Source organism: Pristiophorus japonicus, chromosome 12, assembly GCF_044704955.1.
Source record: "Pristiophorus japonicus isolate sPriJap1 chromosome 12, sPriJap1.hap1, whole genome shotgun sequence".
Classification (NCBI taxonomy): Eukaryota; Metazoa; Chordata; class Chondrichthyes; family Pristiophoridae; genus Pristiophorus; species Pristiophorus japonicus.
The window spans coordinates 42,900,358-42,920,626 of NC_091988.1; the positions used below are offsets into that span (position 1 = coordinate 42,900,358).

General features: G+C 40.6%; 1 protein-coding gene across 3 annotated transcripts; it reads right to left on the bottom strand.

Annotated features, from left to right (window-relative positions):
• Positions 1–1,279: 1,279 nt before the first annotated feature.
• On the bottom strand, positions 1,280–19,698 carry mkrn2 (makorin, ring finger protein, 2). Of its 3 annotated transcripts, none has more exons than XM_070895362.1 (8): positions 19,573–19,698; positions 17,768–17,896; positions 15,516–15,694; positions 11,023–11,363; positions 9,501–9,715; positions 7,480–7,590; positions 4,415–4,559; positions 1,280–3,507 (listed from the first exon to the last, which is right to left on the bottom strand). In XM_070895362.1, exons 1-8 carry the CDS (start codon positions 19,599–19,601, stop codon positions 3,325–3,327), a joined length of 1,332 nt encoding a protein of 443 aa, XP_070751463.1. In that variant the 5' UTR covers positions 19,602–19,698; the 3' UTR covers positions 1,280–3,324. The 3 variants fall into 3 exon arrangements, with proteins under 3 accessions (XP_070751463.1, XP_070751460.1, XP_070751462.1); XM_070895359.1 differs by having other exon boundaries at positions 19,584–19,669; XM_070895361.1 differs by lacking the exon at positions 19,573–19,698 and adding an exon at positions 18,656–19,035.
• Between the last annotated feature and the right edge of the window lie 571 nt (positions 19,699–20,269).

Here is a 20,269-nt window from a genome sequence, read left to right on the forward strand (position 1 = left end):
GTGGGGAGGTTTAAGAGGAGATACGAGGAGAAATGTCTTCACCCAGAGGGTGGTGGGTGGCTAGAACTCACTGCCTGAAAGAGGCAGAAACCCTCACATTTAAAAAATACTTAGATGTGCACCTAAAGTGTCATAACCTGCAGGGCTACGAACCAAGAGCTGGAAAGTGGGATTAGGCCGGCACGGACACGATGGGCCGAAATGGCCTCCTTCCGTGCTGTAAATTTCTATGATTCTATGAGTGTTTATTTGGTGCCATACATTAGGAGGAGGGGAAGAGATGCAGATGCCACTAGAAACATGTAAATGTTTTGCTAGTGTTAACTTTTAATAAGCGTCAGTCGTGGTTCAGCAATGGCATTCTTTCCCCAGAGTTAGGAAAGTTGTGGGTTCAAACACAATGTGGGCTGGCACTTCAGTGTAGCACAGAGAGTGCTGCACAGTTAAGAGGTTCCGTCTTTTGGATACAGGCACTATTTGAAGAACTGGTGAATTTACCCAGTGGCCTGCCCAACATTTATCCCTCAACCAATGTCAGTGAGAATGGCTCATCTGGTCAGTTCTCATTGTTGATTGCGGGACTTTGCTGAGCTGCCGCGTATTCTAAGCTGCCGTGTTTTCCTACAACTGACTAATGGGGTAAATTTTCTCTCATTGTTGGGCAGCTGGTTGACTTGGTATTTAGGGATGCCTGCTGAATGGTGCTAACTGGAGTCCCAAACCCTTTTGAGGGCTGGGCGTTGTTAACACAGGGCCGACAGAAAAAAAGCAACCTGGGGCAGCCCGTTGGTTCCGAAACACTACAAAATTGGATAACCCAGCCAGCATCCGGGCCTGGAAAAGGGTGGGGCAGGGTGTGTGTGTGTGCGTGTGGAAAGCATTCCTACTCCTCCTGGCCGCACAAAAGTAATTGAGTGCTTGCCTTTGAGCTCTTCTGCTGGACTGCCAGTTGATAGTGGGCAGACTGATGCCCAGTTAAGTCCTAAAATGATATTTGGGAGCCCATTGATGTCAGAACCCCAATTAAAGCACCTAAATTAGCTATGCGCTTGCTTCAGGTGGTCATCCAGGCCACCTCTTCCAAGGACCCTGGCAAAATGGTGAGCGAGAACAGGGAGTTAAATTCTTCCCCTGGACCCTTACTGCCCCGTGGCAGGTCTCAGAATTCCCTCCTTACAAAAGTATTGAATTGGTTGTGAAGCACTGTGGGATGTCCTGCGGCTGTAACCGACATTATAAAAATGCAATGTTTCTTTCTTAAACCAAAGAGCAGACACGCTTCTTCTCTACCATAGGAAACTTTTATTCAAAGCAGCACTACTACACAATGGAGAAGACAAGCAGTTGTAAATACTGAACTTTACCCAATATCTAGTAGGTACAATAGAACTCAGAATCCATAACCATTTTGAGTTTGCTATGGTAGATACTGAAATACCTTTTTGGGGGGGAAATAATAGCACCAGTAAGAGATGGTGAAAGTTTCAGTATTAGAATACTATTTTTCCCCCCATTTCATTTAATGCATTTTACAAAACAGTGCAGACTTAAAAGGACTTGTGTTGTAACATTCAAGCTGTGTAGTTAATGACTAACCCAGACATTCACAATTGTTTGACAAGTCCCTATTCTGATATGACTCCGCTACAGTTCACATATGTGACACTCGAGTTAGTTTGCACTTTCACAACAAAATACAAATGCTACCATCAAATAAATTTGGCTTGTAGAATAATTATTTTAGTCTCTTGTTCCTCCTCCCTCCCAACACACATTTTGGGAGGTTTATGAACGTGTCCAGGATAGTCACCCTGTATTAAGTTGGTAGGTAGCGTGGGAAAGCAGGATTAGGGGTTTGTCCCCTCCTCGAGATGGGCTGCCGATCACATCAAAATAGTCTGGTTAGCAACTGAAGAAAAAGTGACTGGAATAATACTAAGTAAGTGTGAATACAATTCTATTTGCATTCCCGGGATACCTTTTACTGATTTTTTTTTTTATCATACTGCACCAAACCACATCTTTACAGATTTGACATGATTAATACACAGTTTTTCAACTTTGACAACATCTGTCCTGCATTTTCAGGGACTGAGTGGTTACAAAATTTAGCCCATCATTTCCCAGATTTATTAACTAGCAATCTTAACACATGAAGTGAACCTTACTGATAACACTAACCTCTCATCTATTTTCATTCAGGGAGACTGACTGCTGTGTTGCTCAGATTTTAGTTTCACCCAAGCACGGCTCAATGAAAATACTTAGTAAAATAGAAATAATAAAAAGAAGTTTGCTATTTTATTTTAAAAATGCTTCCAACTTTGGGATCTTGGTATGATCTATGGTATAATATATTTTAGTTTTCTTCCAGCTGTCATTATAATTTTTAAAAAGAAAAGACAATTCATAACATTTTTCACAGCTAACATTTGCAGTAATGCCAAAACGTACTTTTGTTGCACAGCAGTTTGGTTTAAAATGAGATGGATTCACAACCTTGATCAGTGAGAGAGCCGGGGAAAGAGGTAACACATGGTTCAGTCACTTTGGGCTGCTCTCATGCAATTCCTGGTAGCTGGTTAAAGGATGGCCCAAAACAGTGGCCTGGCAGCAGCTTACCCATCTGCTTTCTGGGGAAGGGAAAGATAAACATTTTGATGGAGGTGGGTGTATACTCTTACGCTGTTACCAGGCAACATTCTAGAACTCAGACGTTAGGTACCTCATTTTGGGGGGGGGGGGGGGGGGGGGCGGTGGTGGAGGGGAGGAAAGAGAGAAGACAAGGTGAATCCATCCCAGACTATTCCAGTGCTCTCCTGAGGCCACTTCAGAGAAGCACTGATACATAGTCCACCAACCTAGGGAATGAGTGAAAAGTGAGGGGATCTTATTCTGAAATGAATAGATTCTGCAACTTCTGTTGTGGACTCAAGGTACAGAAGAAGCTTTATTACTAATGTATACTCTACCAAGGCAATTAACTACAAGTAATATCTCAACAGTTTCATACATCTTTTCCTTTTAAAATTACAGCTAGAAGAAAATCTCTAATACCAAAAAAGGGCTGTGAACTGTATATGGAGTAGTGCGCTCTGCAGTGACTTTAAAAAAGTGTTCAGAATTCATAAATAAATCAAAAGTTTACAATTAAATACAGTGAACCCTGCAAAATACAGTCCTGATTCAACCAGTTTCATTGTACTATTTGTTCCCAATATATAGCAGTTCTAGTTCAAACATAATTTTGAACCAAGCTTCCATGTTTAGGTGAATCAGTTACGTGTTTCAGCAGAAGTAAGCTGTAATTTAGTTTATAGCATCTTATAACACTACAGAAACAGGCTGATCAGCCGGACTCTCACTGGATGCAGTGCGCTCATCTGCTCCTGAAAGATGCATGAAGAGATCTCCAAGCTCTGCCATTTCATCTTCACCTGTATGCTGGGGAATATCCCTGTGCTCCCGCTCTTCAATAAAATCCCACAGTCGCACCGAGTGAAGGAACTGCAGGGTTAAAAAAAAACAAATGCAGCATTGTAATTTTTCTGGAACCTATTCTAAAATATATAATTGTAGACTAGTTATGAACTATTTTTATTGCAAAAATATTAAGAAGCAGGTAGTGTTGAGTTCTTTTTTACCCAGGGAATAAGTTCATATAATTACATCGTACAAAGTTCACTAAATCTTTGGAGGATCATCCTAACTTGCCAGGGACAATGCCCAATATCTGCTTTGACTGAAATGGATGCAATTTGTTCTCAAAGTAATGAATTAGGTTAAAAAAAATGAATTCTGCTACTTTCACAAATTACAGAGAGTCATAGCCAACCATTGTCAATTGCAGGCAAATGTAACTGGTTTTCAGGATAACAACAACTACTTTTATTTATATAGCACCTTTAACGTAGTAAAACATCCCAAGGCGCTTCACAGCAGTGTTAGAAGGCAAAACAGATAAATTTGACACCGAGCCACATAAGAAGAAATGACGGGAGGTGACCAAAAGTTTGGTTAAAGAGGTAAGTTTTAAGGAGAGTCTTAAAAGGAGGAACGAGAGGTAGAGAGGCTTGAATTTAACTTGAATATTACATTTTAAAATAATCAAAAAGCTACAAACCAGGTGCACCGTGCAATTTGAGATTTCAAAATCAGTGTAAAATTAACATTAAGAAGTTGACACACTTTTCTGTTTCTGTGGGTAGGTGGGCTACCCATCTATAGGTGGCCATTCAGAATATTCAAATTTAATCGTTACCTTAAATAAGTACATCCAAAATTTGTACCGTCAGTGTGGCATCAAGGGTCCCAGATAATGCTCACCATCTGCTGCTTTTCAACACCCCGAGGAGGAACACTGATAGTTAACCAACATATCATGATGAAATATCTGGTACTTAAGATTATTTACCCTCACATTGCCTTCAGAACTGAGCTGTTTTCTTGGCTGCTCAGGCTCTGCCATCGTTCCATCAGGGTAAGCGTGAAGGTAAAGGCACTTTCCACCAAACGGACAGGACCCTTTCCCCTTGTCAAAGTATTTACAAGCCTTCTTACTGTTAAGTGACAATAGAAAAAAATTAGAAAGGAAGAATATACCTTTAATCCACATCTACTGCTGCATTTGATAATCCAGCTTTAGACAAAACAAAGTACATTTTATAACTGCACTTCATTCCAGCTACACTATTCGAGGCTCCAGAGCGGACATTTGCAATACTCTACACGTGTGGAATTATCAGTAATTATTCTATCATTGTTAACCATTTTGTATTTCTGAACACCCTGTTGTTCTATTTAATGTTTACTCTTAATGACACCCATGTATGAGATCAATATAAATCTGAATATAATACTAATTTATACATCATGTAAACATTATGGTACAGTTTTTACTTCCTCTTCAGCTGCACTAGATGGCATAGCAAGAGGTGCCAGTTATAGTAAATACAGTTGCCTCATGAATTTGACCTATTTGGATACTGAGATACAGGAAGAATTTGAAAAGTGGGACCATCATACACATTACAAAAGTGTAACAGGAAGTAAAAAGCCAATGACTCTGAAAGCTGTGACCAGTAAACTTGCCTCAAGAAAGCCATATGTTTTTTTAAAAAGAGCAGCTGCTATTTCACCCGAAGTGCTGTGTATTCTTAGAACAAGACGTGGTGAGGGCAGAGATACGGTTTGTGTGCGCCAAAGATAAATACATGTAATATAAACACAAGCATTGGATTCATCCCAACCTCTTATTAACTAAAGTAGCATTTTAAAATTATTGCAAATCTTCAGTATTTACAGAAACATAAGACAACACTGGTCTGTATCTTAGACTTAAAATTGAAAAATGACTTGGAAGTATGATGAAAATTAATCAACATTTTACATTACTGTCCATGACAGACAAACATTCTCATAATTTGAGATGGTTACAAGCAGAGCACTCACTTTATTATCATTCCTCAATTTACACTCATTAAAATACAAGTTGGTGTGCAAAATCTTTAACAAAACAATTTTTGCTGTTGCATTACACTATAAAGACATGGGAGTTTATTTTTTTTTATAGAAAGAATACAGTTCACATGCCATATAAGGTAATTATCTGTCTGAATATATTCTACTGAAAATATAAACCTTGATGTAAATTCAAAACAGAAAAAAAACTATTTGGAGCAAATTAATACTTTTAATATATATTCCATCTATAATTTCACATACTGAAACCTAATCATACTCTACAATTGAGATTAACAATTAAAATTACTTGTCACAAACTTGCCCCCTTTGGGGAAAACAGCAATATACTGTAACGGCCTTTGTTTGAATTTACATCATAGACTTTGTGTATTTTCCCACAAGTTATCAATGACCTTTTGTAGATCTATTTATAGACAGTCTTGTGCACCTTTTAAACTCCCTTGGCTGTTTTTACGACAGCTCTAAATGAAATTTAAGTCACCATTGGTTAAAACAGCCAATGCCTTCAGGAAGGAGGGGAGAAAATTGGTGGGAATAAAAACCTGCAAGGTTACAATTTTTGGTTTCACCTTCACTCTGTTGGAAAATTGAGCATGAAATCGAACAAGTGCTATATTGGTTTCAACAAGTTTCTTGAACGTTTAATTATAAACTTGTACTTTCTGATTTAGCCTCATGAATGCACGTGTCCTTGTATCCTCCTTTCAACAGAAATTCAGGAGGATGGATGAGTGAGACCTCTTTGGATTTTTGATACTACTGAATTTCTTGTGTTAGCTCCAACAAGGATTGCCCCTCTTACACTCGGCAGTGGACAAGAGATATTGCGTTAAGCTAACATGCCATCAGGACAAGGACAAAACACTTGCCATGCACCTGAACTTACCGTCTTCAACACAGTTGTTTGCCTACACAATCTTATTTATGCCTGGACTCAATTGTACGAATTTTCAAAAAGTGTCTGATGTTACCACAATATCGAGCCCCACACACATCAGTAAACCATATATGAAGCTATTCCAGGCTTTAATTAAAAAATAATCATTGTCTACTCTTACCAATCTGTCCATTGTTGATTTTGTTTGTGTATTTAAGATCAGTAAGATAACTTTCATTTTGTGTTTTCCGCACAACTTTGATTTACTGTACAAAAGCAAAACAAAGTTTTGTGACACCACTTAAACACCAGCAAGATACCCATGAGTGGATAAATTTATTAACCATAAATGTTAAAAAAAATCTCCTTTGAACAATTTCCAACATGGACATGATCTACAGCAGAAGCTCAGTTACATAGCGAGTCTTCAAGCAAATGGACCAAATTTACCAAGGAAATGAAAGCCTAGGCAATGCCACTCATAGTGCACTCCGCGGCCCAGTTCCCCCTCACCTCCAACCTTTAGCAGGTTCCAAGTGATTCCATGCCTGTTCACATCAGCTCTGCTACTGGTGTCAGAATTCAGTACTACTGCAGCAAGACACAGTGAGTTCTGAAGCAAGGTTTTCCCAGCATGCATATGCATAAAGTCAATGTGCTCTGTTGAAACTAACCGAGGGCTTCCATTTGCTATGTGGATGCTGGGGTAACACCATCTCCCAATCTTTGCTTTCTCTCACTGCTGATGCCTAGCATCAACAAGATCCCCAAGTTGGACTGGCTAGGTAAGGAAAATAAAGTAGAGAAACCTAATCTTAGCGAGTACAGTTTGGATATTAAAAAAAATAATGAATGTCTTCTGACCCAAAGGTGCTTATAACCTATTTTTTCTGTAAATCAAGAGCTGGTTCAACAGAAGGGTCACATGTCAAGCCACATGCACATCCCTCTAGTTGTAAAAATACGAAACTCTGCCAGACAACCGGTGGACAGAATGATTTGACTCTAACAGGATTTAATTTAGATTAATTTAACTTTTCATTAACCATCTTCATTCTGATTGTAGACAATCTCCACTAGTGGTAATTTAATAACCCATTTCATAAAGAACTCCTCACCTCATTCCCTGCTTGAATGCTTCAATGAGCTGGTCCTTTTCCTCTTTTTCCTCCACCCAGTAAGCACTAGGGATCACAAATTCAGACACGACTCGACACTCAGGGCAGGACCTATGACAACGATTTTTTTTAAATTAAGAGATTTTAAATAGAACATTGGTATATGCAACATATAAAATGCTTTATCAATCATAAACCTAAATGGATGATTGAAGGAATTGGCAGATTCAATTTATAAATGCATTCCTAATATCCTAATTGGACATACATACACATAATATAGCACAGGCTTTATTCACGGTTGAATTGAGGAGATTGTAAGGCCGCCAGAAGCAGTTCTGATTAGTTCAATGTCCGCTCCTAGCAGTCTGTGGGATCTCGAACATTCTGTGCAGAGATTTCCCCATAATGCATCTCATCTCGCTATGCAAGGCTACATTAGAACATAAGAAATAAGAGCAGGAGTAGGCCATTTGGCCCCTCGAGCCTGCTCCACCATTCAATAAGATCATGGCTAATCTGTTTGATCACATTAGTTACAGTGAAAGACATTTCTGGAGCATCTCCTAACTGCTGTATGAGAATAGAGATCCTTGAAGTAGTTGGCTATTTGAGGTACACTGTCCCTATATGACTGGAGGCAGGGTGAGCATTTTGATCGTCTCAATTTTTTCCTGTTTTTGAAACCAATAATATTGAACTCTGACATTTTCTTGGGGACTACTAAAAATTGATTCTTAGAATAAGGGAGAGGGGCATGAATGGAACATGAATCTCTAAAAGGGGAGGGGGGGGGAGGGGGAAGTCAGCAAAAAGAAAGTTTGGAAACCTTTGCATTATGGCGCAACACACCAATCAGTAATTTCCTGTCAAAATATATTGTTGCCATTCTCTGAGGTTGAACAGCAAAAGATTTATTTTCAAAAAAACTCTACAGTGGAGACAAACAAATCACGTTAGAGCACATTAAAGGGTAATTCAATCTCAGGGTCCAGAGGATATGCATAAACTGCTTTGACCTCACATTTCATAGACTTATCGGAACCCTTTGATTGTATAACTCTGAATCCATGGCTGCTTTCCCCCTCTAGTCCAGAAGCACTAGAGCTAATTGTAGCTCACCAACTGATACTCTGGCTCAATACAGACATGTAATCAAACCAGAAACCTTCTGGCCCTGATCACTTAGTGTTAGACATGGGCTGTACTGTTATCCATTAGATCATCAAGGGAAGGGGGGGCGGGGGGCAGAATTTCATCTATGTGCCATCCACATAGTTTAAAAGTTTCAATGGATCATGGCATCTAACATTACATTTTTAAGAACAGGAAACGCCATTAGCTCCAACAAACTTCTCCATTTTGTACTCAAAAAAAATTAGTTCTTCCCATATCAATGGATCCAATATTATGACTAGCTAGTACAGGGCATTGATTACCCAGTACAAAGCAAATGTCAACCTGCCTATGCTTTCCCAAATAGTACAAGCAGAATCTCTGGTAGAAATGAGTGTCTCTTTGATACAGTGCCTCAACAACTTAACCTTCCTCCACACCAATAATGGTTAATAACCTCAGACCAATGTTTAGGATGCATAACTATGGACTGAAATACTATATTTTTTTTAATAAAAGAGCTCGAATGGATATCCAACTTGGCCAACAGAAACTTTTCTCACATGCATATATGCAATGCTAGTCATCAAAGGCCTCGCTGCAAGGTATCCAATTTCATATGTAAACAGTACATAATAAATTAGGCTGGCCCAGTTTAAAGAAAGGTTGATTTTTTTTTTTCTGTTTTTGCTGGGATTTCTCTCCCAAAATGCATGCAACATAAATGCCAAATACCTTGGCATATTCAAGAAAAACTCTCCACCTTACCAATGTTTGTATCTGTTCAAAAAGCATCATTAACATTGCTGGCCACTTGTTTTGCAGACCATAAAAATGATTGTGATTTATATTTATCAATATTGAAAAGTTGTCACTTATTGACCCATAAAACCAGTTACACTCACTTGATTATTTTATTCTCAAACTGCTTTGCACATCGCCACTGTCTAATGCAGGACAGACAATACGGGTGAATGCAGTCAGAAAGAATTCCAAATCTTCTCTCGGATGGTATCATTTTATCATAGACTATCTCCATACAAATGTTACAGACTTTATCTTGACTCTTTTGTACAGCAAAGGCTTTCTCCATGTCTTGCTCAAAAGCAATGAGACACATCTGATTGAAACAAAGACAACAGTCAGTATTTATAGGACACATATTCCAAGCAAACTGGATACATTTATTCAAACAAAAGACATAATAACATTGTTATCTGGTGACAGCTCAGTGGGTTTTCTACATATGGCAAAATTTTCAGGGAGTTCATGCCTCTGTGTTAATTGATATTTTATTTGTAATAAAACATCAAGAAAGCTATATATCGAGCAGAAGCAGGAACGTGGAGAACAATAGGGGGGAACTGTGGGGGAAGAAGTTACCGCCGGACTCGGTATCACCTCACTAGCCTTTCAACCATGAGTCAGTGATGGGCTCAGTGTTGCAAGATTATTAGTCAAAGTTGGTTAAACTAAAAACTATTTTGTAAGCAATATACATTTTAACTACAGTATACAAACATAAATATTTCAACACAATTTTAGGTGTCAGCCTAGGCTCAGTGGTAGCATTCTCATCTCTGACTCAGAAGGTTGAAGGATCAAGTCCCACTTCAAAAACCTGAGCACATAACCTAGGCTGACACTTGCACTGTAGCACGCTAAGCTGAGGCTTTCTGCCCTTTATGGGGATGTAAAAGATCCTATGGCACTATTCGAACAAGGAGTTCTCCTGATGTCCTGGCCAATATTATCCCTCAACCAACATCACTAAAAACATATTTTGTGGTCATCTCATTGCTGTTTGTGGGACCTTGCTGTGTGCAAATTGGTTGCAGTGTTTCCCTGCATTGCATTAGATCTACATTTCAAAAGTATTTAATTGGCTGTAAAATGCTTTGGGATGTCTGGAGGTCAATTTTTTTCTTTCTTCTCAATTTGTAATAAACTAGCAGACCCTCTGTGGTTTTGCTCAGTGGGTTGGTGAATATGTTGTTTTCTAACAATTGAGCTCTTATCAACAAACTGTGATGGGGAAAGTATTACAGGAAATGTGTGCTATATGTAACAATATATATATATAATACTCATTAGACACACCATTTTTGCATCAATTAGGATGAGAAACAAGCAGTAAAACATTTTTTTTAAATCACTGCAAAATAATCCTAAGAAAAGGGAGGTGTGAATGTTAATCCAAGATATTTTTTAGCAATGCTTTAGGATGAAATTTCAGCAGTTTTATTTCATGATGAAGATCAAAGGAAAATTCTATCACTTCACATAATTTAAAGCTGAATTAATTAAAATAAATTGGCAATAACTGCAGCAGGCTGCAGCTACTGAACATGTAAGATACAAACAGGTTAAACAGTACCAAGGTAAATGCAGGCCATTGAAAGGCACATTACTTTGACCTACACTTGCCTGCTCATGTGCTTTACGTTGCTCAAGGTCAGTTGGATGCAGTACTTGCAGTCCACACACTTCACACACATCCCCATGAAGGTATAAACAGCTGTCACCATAATGACATTCACCAGCTGCTGCAAAAGGGCACAGCTGCTGTACAGAATGATTACTGCCTACTGATGCGGAAACATCCAGTCCACTGCGAACTGCGTCCAAATACGACGGTGGCTTCACTTGGACATCTTCATAAGCAAACTTTGCTGAGTCAGAGAAAGGCGATGCAGTCTTTGTAGTGTTGCAGTAAGATGGTGGGAAAGGAAACAATTTAGATTTTTCTGCTGTTCGGTTGCAAAGGTCTAAAGAGAAGAATAAGCCCAAAAAAAGTTGCAGCATGAAATGCATTTAAAAGTTACAGGATCATGCTTAACAGACATTATGGAATATAGAAATGGTCACTACCCTCAAGGTCTCCTCCCCAACCCCTCTAACTGAGCTTATAAACAAAGGAAGAAATGTAAAGGCAAATTGCAGGCATACATTAATGGGATTAAGCTGAAACCTTGATCAAAGAGATTTGCACAATAACAGATGAGATGCAGAATTGGATGAGCAGGCATTCTGGGGATTGCAAAATAGTGCAAGAATGACAACTGTAGGTAACAAAGGATTAGATTATATGTGTGGGTTAGCTGCAAGTAACCATTCAGTTTAAGTTATAGTCTATAAGCAAGAAAAGTCAGAATATGGGGCACAGGATAGAACAAATACAAAAGCCAGGTGCAGCATTGACCATCCACATCCCACTTAAGGTCCTATGGCTACACTACAGGTCAATAAATTAGTTTATTTTACTAACAGGGAAGCATACGAATACAGCTGAAAAGAAGCTTGCATGGTTTCACTGCATGGTGAGAAGATAGTTCTGTTCATCTTCTGTTTTCAGAGGTCACGGCACAAAAGTTGACAAAAATTGATTTAAGCAGCACACCAAATAAAATATATTCCTTATATTTTGCAGTTTTTAAAATCAGAGCGATTGCATTCTCATTCAGAGATATGCTAAACTATTTCCTCACCCACCCCCTTCGTCTCATCGCCCCCATAAAACAAATAAAGAATATATTGGGTAGACAATAAGTTAACGGGCAATAATAATCAGCGTTGCTCCAATTTAACTTTTCCTCTGAATAATATAAATTCTGCCAGTTCATAACTATTTAAAAAGTCTTTTATGCCATTTTTTCACAAAATTTGCACATTTAAAATTCGGCCACTGCTAATAACAAACAAAAACAATCTATTTGCATGGATGGAAGAAGTATGAACTGTTTGTGCTGCTTTTCATTTTCTCGTGCAAGTACAGTTTGTTGCAACGGTAACACGGTTCTGCATGAAGACTGGAGAACTACTGGACACGAGTAATTGGATGGAAAACATAAAATAAAATGCATACTGGTTCTGTAGTAGCATCGCACCACAAAGTTCTTAAGCTAGCGCAGGGAAACCCCCACAATTTCCTCTGCACAGGAACCCTCAGCCCACATTTTTGTCCGTTCTCTTGGTGGATGCAAGCTGTGCAGCACACAACCAAGATACCGTATGGTCCAGAAGAGTGGTGTATTATCAACTTCATATTTTGTTATTATATCCATATTGTTTGTCAGTACAGAGGAATATTTTAACAAATGATCAAGAGTTAGTAGTTCTCCATATGCATAAAAAGAAAGCAATGCAGGTGCCCAACACAAGCTCTAGCTCACTCTAGTGGATGGAAATGAGTCTTGCAACAACCTAAACGTATCCCATTTCAAGATTCAGCAACAAACCTGGAGTTGGCAGTACCCTTGCAGGCAAACAAATCTTAGTCAAAATCTTAGATTTTGCTTTGTACTTGCAGCCATTAAAGCACTTCAGAAAATTTACATCATGAAATCAAATTTCAGAAAAATAAATTTACACTATTGGAACTAAAGGACTAGCTGTCATTCCCAATTAACTGCCCAATTTGCAGTAACTAGTGCAACACTGAAATACTAAATATCATCCAAGATACATTGGAGCAGTACTGTGCAAATGTACTACTATTTTTAGAACTGGTCAAGTATCATACTACACTATTCAGACCAAATAGTTTGAATAATCTAGTTTTGTTTTATTTTTCTTCCCCTTTTTTCATACAGCACCTTTAGTGTAGTGAAACGTCCCAAGCTGCTTCACAGGAATGTAATAGGACAAAAATTGATACCAAGCCAAAGGAGGAGATATTAAGGTAGGTGACTTGGTTGAAGAGGCAAGTTTTAAAGTGGGTCTTAAAGGAGAGAGGGCGAGAGATGGAGAGGTTTAAGAAGGAGGTAACAAGGAAGGTCAATGAGGGTAGTACGTTTGATCTATGTATATGGATTTTAGCAAGGCTTTTGATAAGGTCCCACATGGCAGAATGGTCACGAAAGTAAAAGGCCATGGGATACAGGGCAAAGTGGCAAGTTGGATCCAAAATTGACTCAGAGGCAGGAAGCAAAAGGTAATTGGTTGATGGCTGGAAGGCTGTTTCCAGTGGGGTTCTGCAGGGCTCAGTACTAGGTCCCTTGCTTTTTGTGGTATATAGCAATGATTTCGACTCAAATGTAGGGGGTATGATTAAGAAGTTTGCAGATGATACTAAAATTGGCTGTGTGGTTGATAATGAAGAAGAAAGCTGTAGACTGCAGGAAGATATCAATGAACTGGTCAGGTGCGCAGCACAGTGGCAAATGGAATTCAGTCCAGAGAAGTGTGAGGAAATGTATTTGGGGAGGTCTAACAAGGCAAGGGAATACACTGAGAAGTGTGGAGGAACAAAGGGACCTTGGAGTGCATGTCATCAAATCCCTGAAGGTAGCAAGCCAGGTAGATAAGATGGTTAAGAAGGCATACAGAACACTTGCTTTTATTAGCCGAGGCATAGAATACAAGAGCAGGGAGGATATGCTTGAGCTGTATTAAATACTAGTTAGGCCACAGTTAAAATACTCTGTGCAGTTCTGGTCATCACATTACAGAAAAGATGTGATTGCATAGGCTGGGGTTGTTTTCTTTAGAACAGAGGAGGCTAAGGGGAGACCTTATTGAGGTGTATAAAATTATGATGGGCCTAGATAGAGTAGATAGGACGGACATATTTCCCTTAGCAAAGGGGTCAACAGCCAGGGGCATAAATTTAAAGTAATTGGTAGAAAGTTTAGAGGGAATTGAAGGGGAAACTTCTTCACCCAGAGGGTGGGGGGGGGGGGGGGGGGGAAGTGTCTGGAAGTTGCTGCCTGAAAAGGTAGTAGAGGCAGAAATCCTCACTACATTTAAAAAGTACGTGGATGTGCACTTGAAGGACCAAGAGCTGGAAAGTGGGATTAGGCTGGATAACTCTGTTGGCCGGCGAGGACACGATGGGCTGAAATGACCTCCTTCCGTGCTGTAAATTTCTATCATTCTATGAAGGCAATTCTAGAGCTTAGGTCCTAGAAAGAATGACCTCCGACGATAGGACGAAGAGACGGGGATGCACAAGTGTCCAGAGTTCTTGGAGGGTTGTTGGGCTGGAGGAGGTTGCAGAGATAGGGAGGGATGATGCCAAGGAGGGATTTGATCACTAGGATGAGAATGTTAAAATCAAGGCATTGGTGGACCAGGAGCCAATGTAGTTCAGTGAGCACAGGGGTGAAGGGTGAACGGGACTTGATGCAGGTTAGAATACAGGCAGCAGTTTTGGATGAGCTCAAGTTTATGCAAAGTGGAAGGTGAGAGAGAGCATTGGAATAGTTGAGTCTGGAGGTTGCAAAAGCATGGAAGGTTTCAGCAACAGATAAGCTGAGGTGGGGCGGAGACAAGCAATGTTACGGAGGTGGATATAGGTGGTCTTTGTGATGGAGAATATGGAGTCGGAAGCTCAGCTCAGGATCAAATAGGACACCGAGGTTACAAACAGTCTGGTTCAGCCCGAGACAGTAGCCTGGGAGGGGAATGGAATCAGTGGCGGTCTTCGGACTTCTCATTGTTTAAATGAAGAAAATTTCAGCTCATTCAAGACTGGATATCGGACCAAGCAGTCTGACAAATCAGAGGCAGTTGAAGGGGTCGAGAGTCGCTGTGGTGAAGTAGAGTTGGTCAAGATCATGTTTTCGGATGTTGTCGCCGAAAATTTAAAAAGACAACATGGGGGTGGAGCTGAAAATACAGTCAATGAGGAGAGTCTTTAGGAAACTTTTCAAAATATGGAGTTTCACACAATAACCAGTGTAATAGATGAAAGAGCAATTTCCAAAGAGCAGAGGGAATAGAGAACAAGGAATAGATTTTCTACAGCCTCTCAGATTTCACTATATGTGCCAAAAGGAAAAAAGAAAAGACATCTGTGCGTATCTCATTTTGGGAGGTACGTATGGTTTTGGGTAGGAAAATCTCAAAACATAGTGGAACAAGAAGCTCATTAATGAAAATGGGCACAGGGCCAAGACACTGCCCCATTTTTAACACACCTCGGTCTTTTAATTCGAGCGTTTTCTTTTTACATCTTCCAGGTTCAGTAACTTTGACGGGCACAGTCTGTTCTGCAACGGTAGGCTCAGCAATTGCATCATGAACGACAGGTGTACACGTGACTCTAGAGATCACTGGTCCCACTGCTCTGGATCCAGGAAGTTTCACATGGTCATATCTTATCAACGGAGAATAAAAAGACTATAGTTAGACACTATCCACAATGCATCATCACACCATGAATCCTCCTGATGAACAGCATAGCCTTTTAAGTTCAGCCCAAATATCAGGGGAATTTTAACTCCCAGGCAAAATGCCAGCGGGGCAGGTGGACTGTCCACCCGGAAACTGCAGCAGGAGGTCAGGTCAATCTTAACAGCCGGATTTTCATTAACATCTGCCGCTCTCCCCGCTTGAATTGGGTATCCAGTGGCAGTTCATCAGCTTTGGAGCTGCAAAGATTTGGTGACCCCGAGACCAGCAGTCAAGCAAGTCGGGACGGGAATGGGGGCGTCGGGAGACTTTTGCAGGTCAGACCGGGGCGGCTGCAGCCTAAACTTTCTTTGTGGGGCCCAGAGGACCACTCTGCTCAGTATGCAGTCAAAAATTTTAAACAGAGTCCAAGTTATATTATCGGACCCAGAGTTACATTTATTCTTGAGGTTCCTGCCCGAGTTTGGGGCGGGACCTCAAACACCCAATAAAGCAGCCGCATTGAAATGGCTGTGGGGCAGGAACATACGAATCAGGAGCAGGAGTAGGCCATTCGGCCCCTCGAGCCTGCTCCGCCATTTAATAAGATCATGACTGAACTGCTACCTCAACTCCACTTTCCTGCACTATCTCCATATCCTTCAATTCCCTTAATATTCAAAAATCTATCGATCGCTGTCTTGAATATACTCAAAGACTGAGCCTCCACAGCAGGGGTAGAGAATTCCAAAGATTCACCACCCTCTGAGTGAAGAAGTTGCTCCTCATCTCAGTCCTAAATGGCCGACCCCTTATTCTGAGACTGTGACCCTGATTCTAGACTCCCCAGCCAGAGGAAACAACCTCCCTGCATCTACCCTGTCAAGCCCTGTAAGAATTTTATATGTTTCAATGAGATTACCCCTCATTCTTCTAAACTCTAGAGAATATAAGCTTAATCTACTCAATCTCTTCTCATAGGTCAATCCCCCCCCCCCCCCACTAAGGAATCAGTCTGGTGAACCTTCTTTGCACTTCCTCTATGGCAAAGAGCTGTAAGTCCACCATTTGGATTTTAAACTCGTGTCCCCCCTGGTTTCTGCCGAGTAGAAGGAGTTAGAATTCCCCCTATATGCACACACCACAAAACTGCCTCACCAGCATATACTTGCTAGAAAAGGCAAACAAAAGAACAAAACTAGTGAGGCCATTTTATTCCGCTAACAGCTAACGGGTCTGCAAAGAGCTGAATAAATTAAGGTGGTTAAAATGTGCTTGCATTTAACAAGATTTTGCAGTCTGCTACACCAAGTAATAACATCTGGCATTTCACAGAACTTTTTGCAACACTTTAAAGTAAAATAATAGTTTATATTCATAATTTTTGTTTTGGTTACCTCCACTACTGAGCTAGGATTCATATCATTTTGTCAGAGCAGGCAGGCTCGACTCAAACTGATCATTTGTACCTTCAGCAACCACAAGACATAATGGAGATAGGCATGATTTTGGGTGCCATGTGTGCGTAATGGTTTACTTTAACTGGAACTAGATAGGGTTTTACTGCTCACAACTAGCCAGCAACAAACTCAGCTTGTACTTCCTTAAGAAAACTAATACTATGAACTTTTTTATTGAAACCCAAAAAAGATTCAGGAACTCACTGAACATGCACTGTTTTTGGTACTAAAGTCTCATATCATCACCCAAGAATGTTGCTGTTGTTAATACATGAGGAAAAAAATTGAGTCAAAAAAAGGATTAACAGAAGGCAGAAATAAGCAGGTTACGCATCAGAGCAAGGAAATGCACGAACAGAAAATTATATAATGTATTCAGATGTAAGCATTAATTTTGTGGGAAAGAGAGTAAACAAAGAGTGCACAAGATCTTTGTTTTCACAGGCAAATAATTTTGGCTAGCTTTGAATTTACAATAGAGATCATGAGTCTGACACGCTTGTCCCTTAAAACTGTATAACCCAACAATTCACTTCCCAAAACCATTTAGTAGCAGTAGCACAGTATTCGTGAAAAAAACTAAATCACTGTAACCCTACCTGCAGTGATCCCCGTAGGCACACTGTCCTTTCTGGTAGAATTTACAGATTGTAGATGGCTTGCTTGTAGACAAATCATGGGAAAACATACACCGGCTCCCTTCACGACAGACCCCATGCATAAAATATCTAAACAGAATTATTGAAAAGGGTTTAGACCATTTTACTTCTGTTAATATAAACACATAAGACATCCACAATGTTTGAGACATCAAATAGGTTATACTGTACAACATTGTTTATAGAATTACCTGAAAGGAGGAGGGAACAAAGCAAAGCATATACAATATTCTACAAATAAAAACAAAAAAGGGCATCCAGAAATAGCTATGCCAACATCACTACACTAACCACCAGTGTGATTTTATATTTTACAAAAGCATTCATACACATGAAAAAAACAAATGTTATGTAATCTGCTCCAACTCATGTTAATTTACATTTTATAAAATGCTGTCTCAAATTTCTCACTCATTGATCCCCAAGCATATTGTTTTATAAAAAGGTGTTGACCTTCGATTACAACCCCCACAAAATAGTTGGCAGCTATACTTAGTTGGGATACTAGGAATCCATAACAGCTACAAACTGTTACAGAAATGTTAACGTTAGGGGGTGTCCACTGTATACTGCAGGTCAGCTGATAATCAAATGTTATTAAAGGAGACAGCGTACTGTATTCTTAACCTATGGCCTTCAGTTGTCTTTTAAACTTAAAAAACTGCTGTGCAAAGGCTGTCCAACATAGACTTTGTATAAAATATATGAAGATCTCTCCAACACAATGACAAATATAGTCAAAATACTCATCACTGCAAGATACCACACTGGATGTACAACACAGAACCAAAAGAGGTGTGTCATAACCTAAATTGTAAAACAACTTACATTTATATAGTTTAACATAAAACAACGTCCCAATTGTGCTTCAAAGTGTCATGATGAAAAAGATGGACACCTAATCAAAGGAGATAATAGGAGTGACTCAAAGTTTGGTGAAAGGGATAGGTTTCAAGGAGGGCCTTGGATTAAATAGAGTGAAGACACAAGGGGTAAAGGGGTAATTCCAGAGAAGAACTTTGGAATAGTTGAGTCTGGGGGCGACAAAGGTATGGATGAGAGTTTCAGCAACAGATGGACTGAGACAGGGGCAGAAGTAGGCGAATGTTACGGAGGTGGAAGCAGGCAGCCTTTGTGGCGGACTGGATACCAGATCAGCAGCTCAGCTCAGGAGTTGAACGAGACGCTGAGATTGCAAACTGGTTTTTGTGTGGAAGATCTTGCCGCCAATCCAATTCCAGGTGTCTAGGGCAAAGACGGTGGGTGCAAGTTCGTGACGCATCAGAACACAGGCAATCGTCCCACAAGTAAAACCTAAAGTCCTTCAGCACAGAAACAAAGACCACGATGGCTTTAGAAGTTGATGAGTTTGAGCTGCAACTGGCAGTAACAGCAGTTTGAAAATACATTCAATAAGCCAGGAAAAAGTTTTTTTTAAAAAACAGAATGAGGAGATTGAACAATGAAAGGTCTTAATATTTAATCCCCAACACACACACACAGGTTTTAAAATCGCAAATCTGACAGCAGACGGTCAAACAGGGAGCCGGGGCCGCCGGCGGTCCGCTCCTTTGTGCTGAGGGAGTTTGTTGGGTGCTGAAAGCGGGGGGTGAAGGCCTGGCCCTCAGTCTCCCGCCTCCCCCTCCCCGGGCTCAGGGCCGCCAGCCTCTGCTCCCCTGAAACCCTATCGCCCCGGATCGCCATAACCCGCCCGCCCGCAGGGACAGGATTAAAAGGCTCAGTACCTGCACGTCACCTGTTTAGTACTCATCATCCCGCCGCCAGTCCTACATCCTCTTCGTTCCCCCACCCTCTCTCTCTCTCTCGCGCTCGCTCTCCCCAACCACCAATTTCCTGTCCGTCCGTCTAAACCCGCGTACCCACCGCAGCACGGACTGACACACGGTTCCGGGGCTCAGCCAGCCCGCCTGCAGTACCGGCCGCGCCGGGGTGGGGGCGCTTGTTTATTTCATAACCAGGAAGTCATGGTCGTCTGACGTCACGGCCCCAGCTCACGTGACCCAGCCCACCTGGCACCAGCACCAAAATAGTTCTGGCCCTATTTCTGCACATGGCAGCTGTTGATGATTCTGCCATTCCCATTGACACCTCCTTTAGACTCATCTTTCTGTTTCTTTACTGGTCCCATTACCATCCCCTTCTACTTTGGAACTAGGAAGTAGAGTGAACAGTGAGGAGGGTAGGGATAGACTTCAAGAAGGCATACACAGGCTGGTGAAATGGGTGGACACATGGCAGATGAAATTTAATGCAGAAAAGTGCGAAGTAATATATTTTGGTAGGAAGAATGAGAAGAGGCAATATAAACTAAAGGCTACAATTCTAAAGGAGGTGCATGAACAGAGAGGCCTGGGGGTATATGTGCATAAATCATTGAAGGTGGCAGGGCAGGTTGAGAAATCAGTTTAAAAAGCATATGGG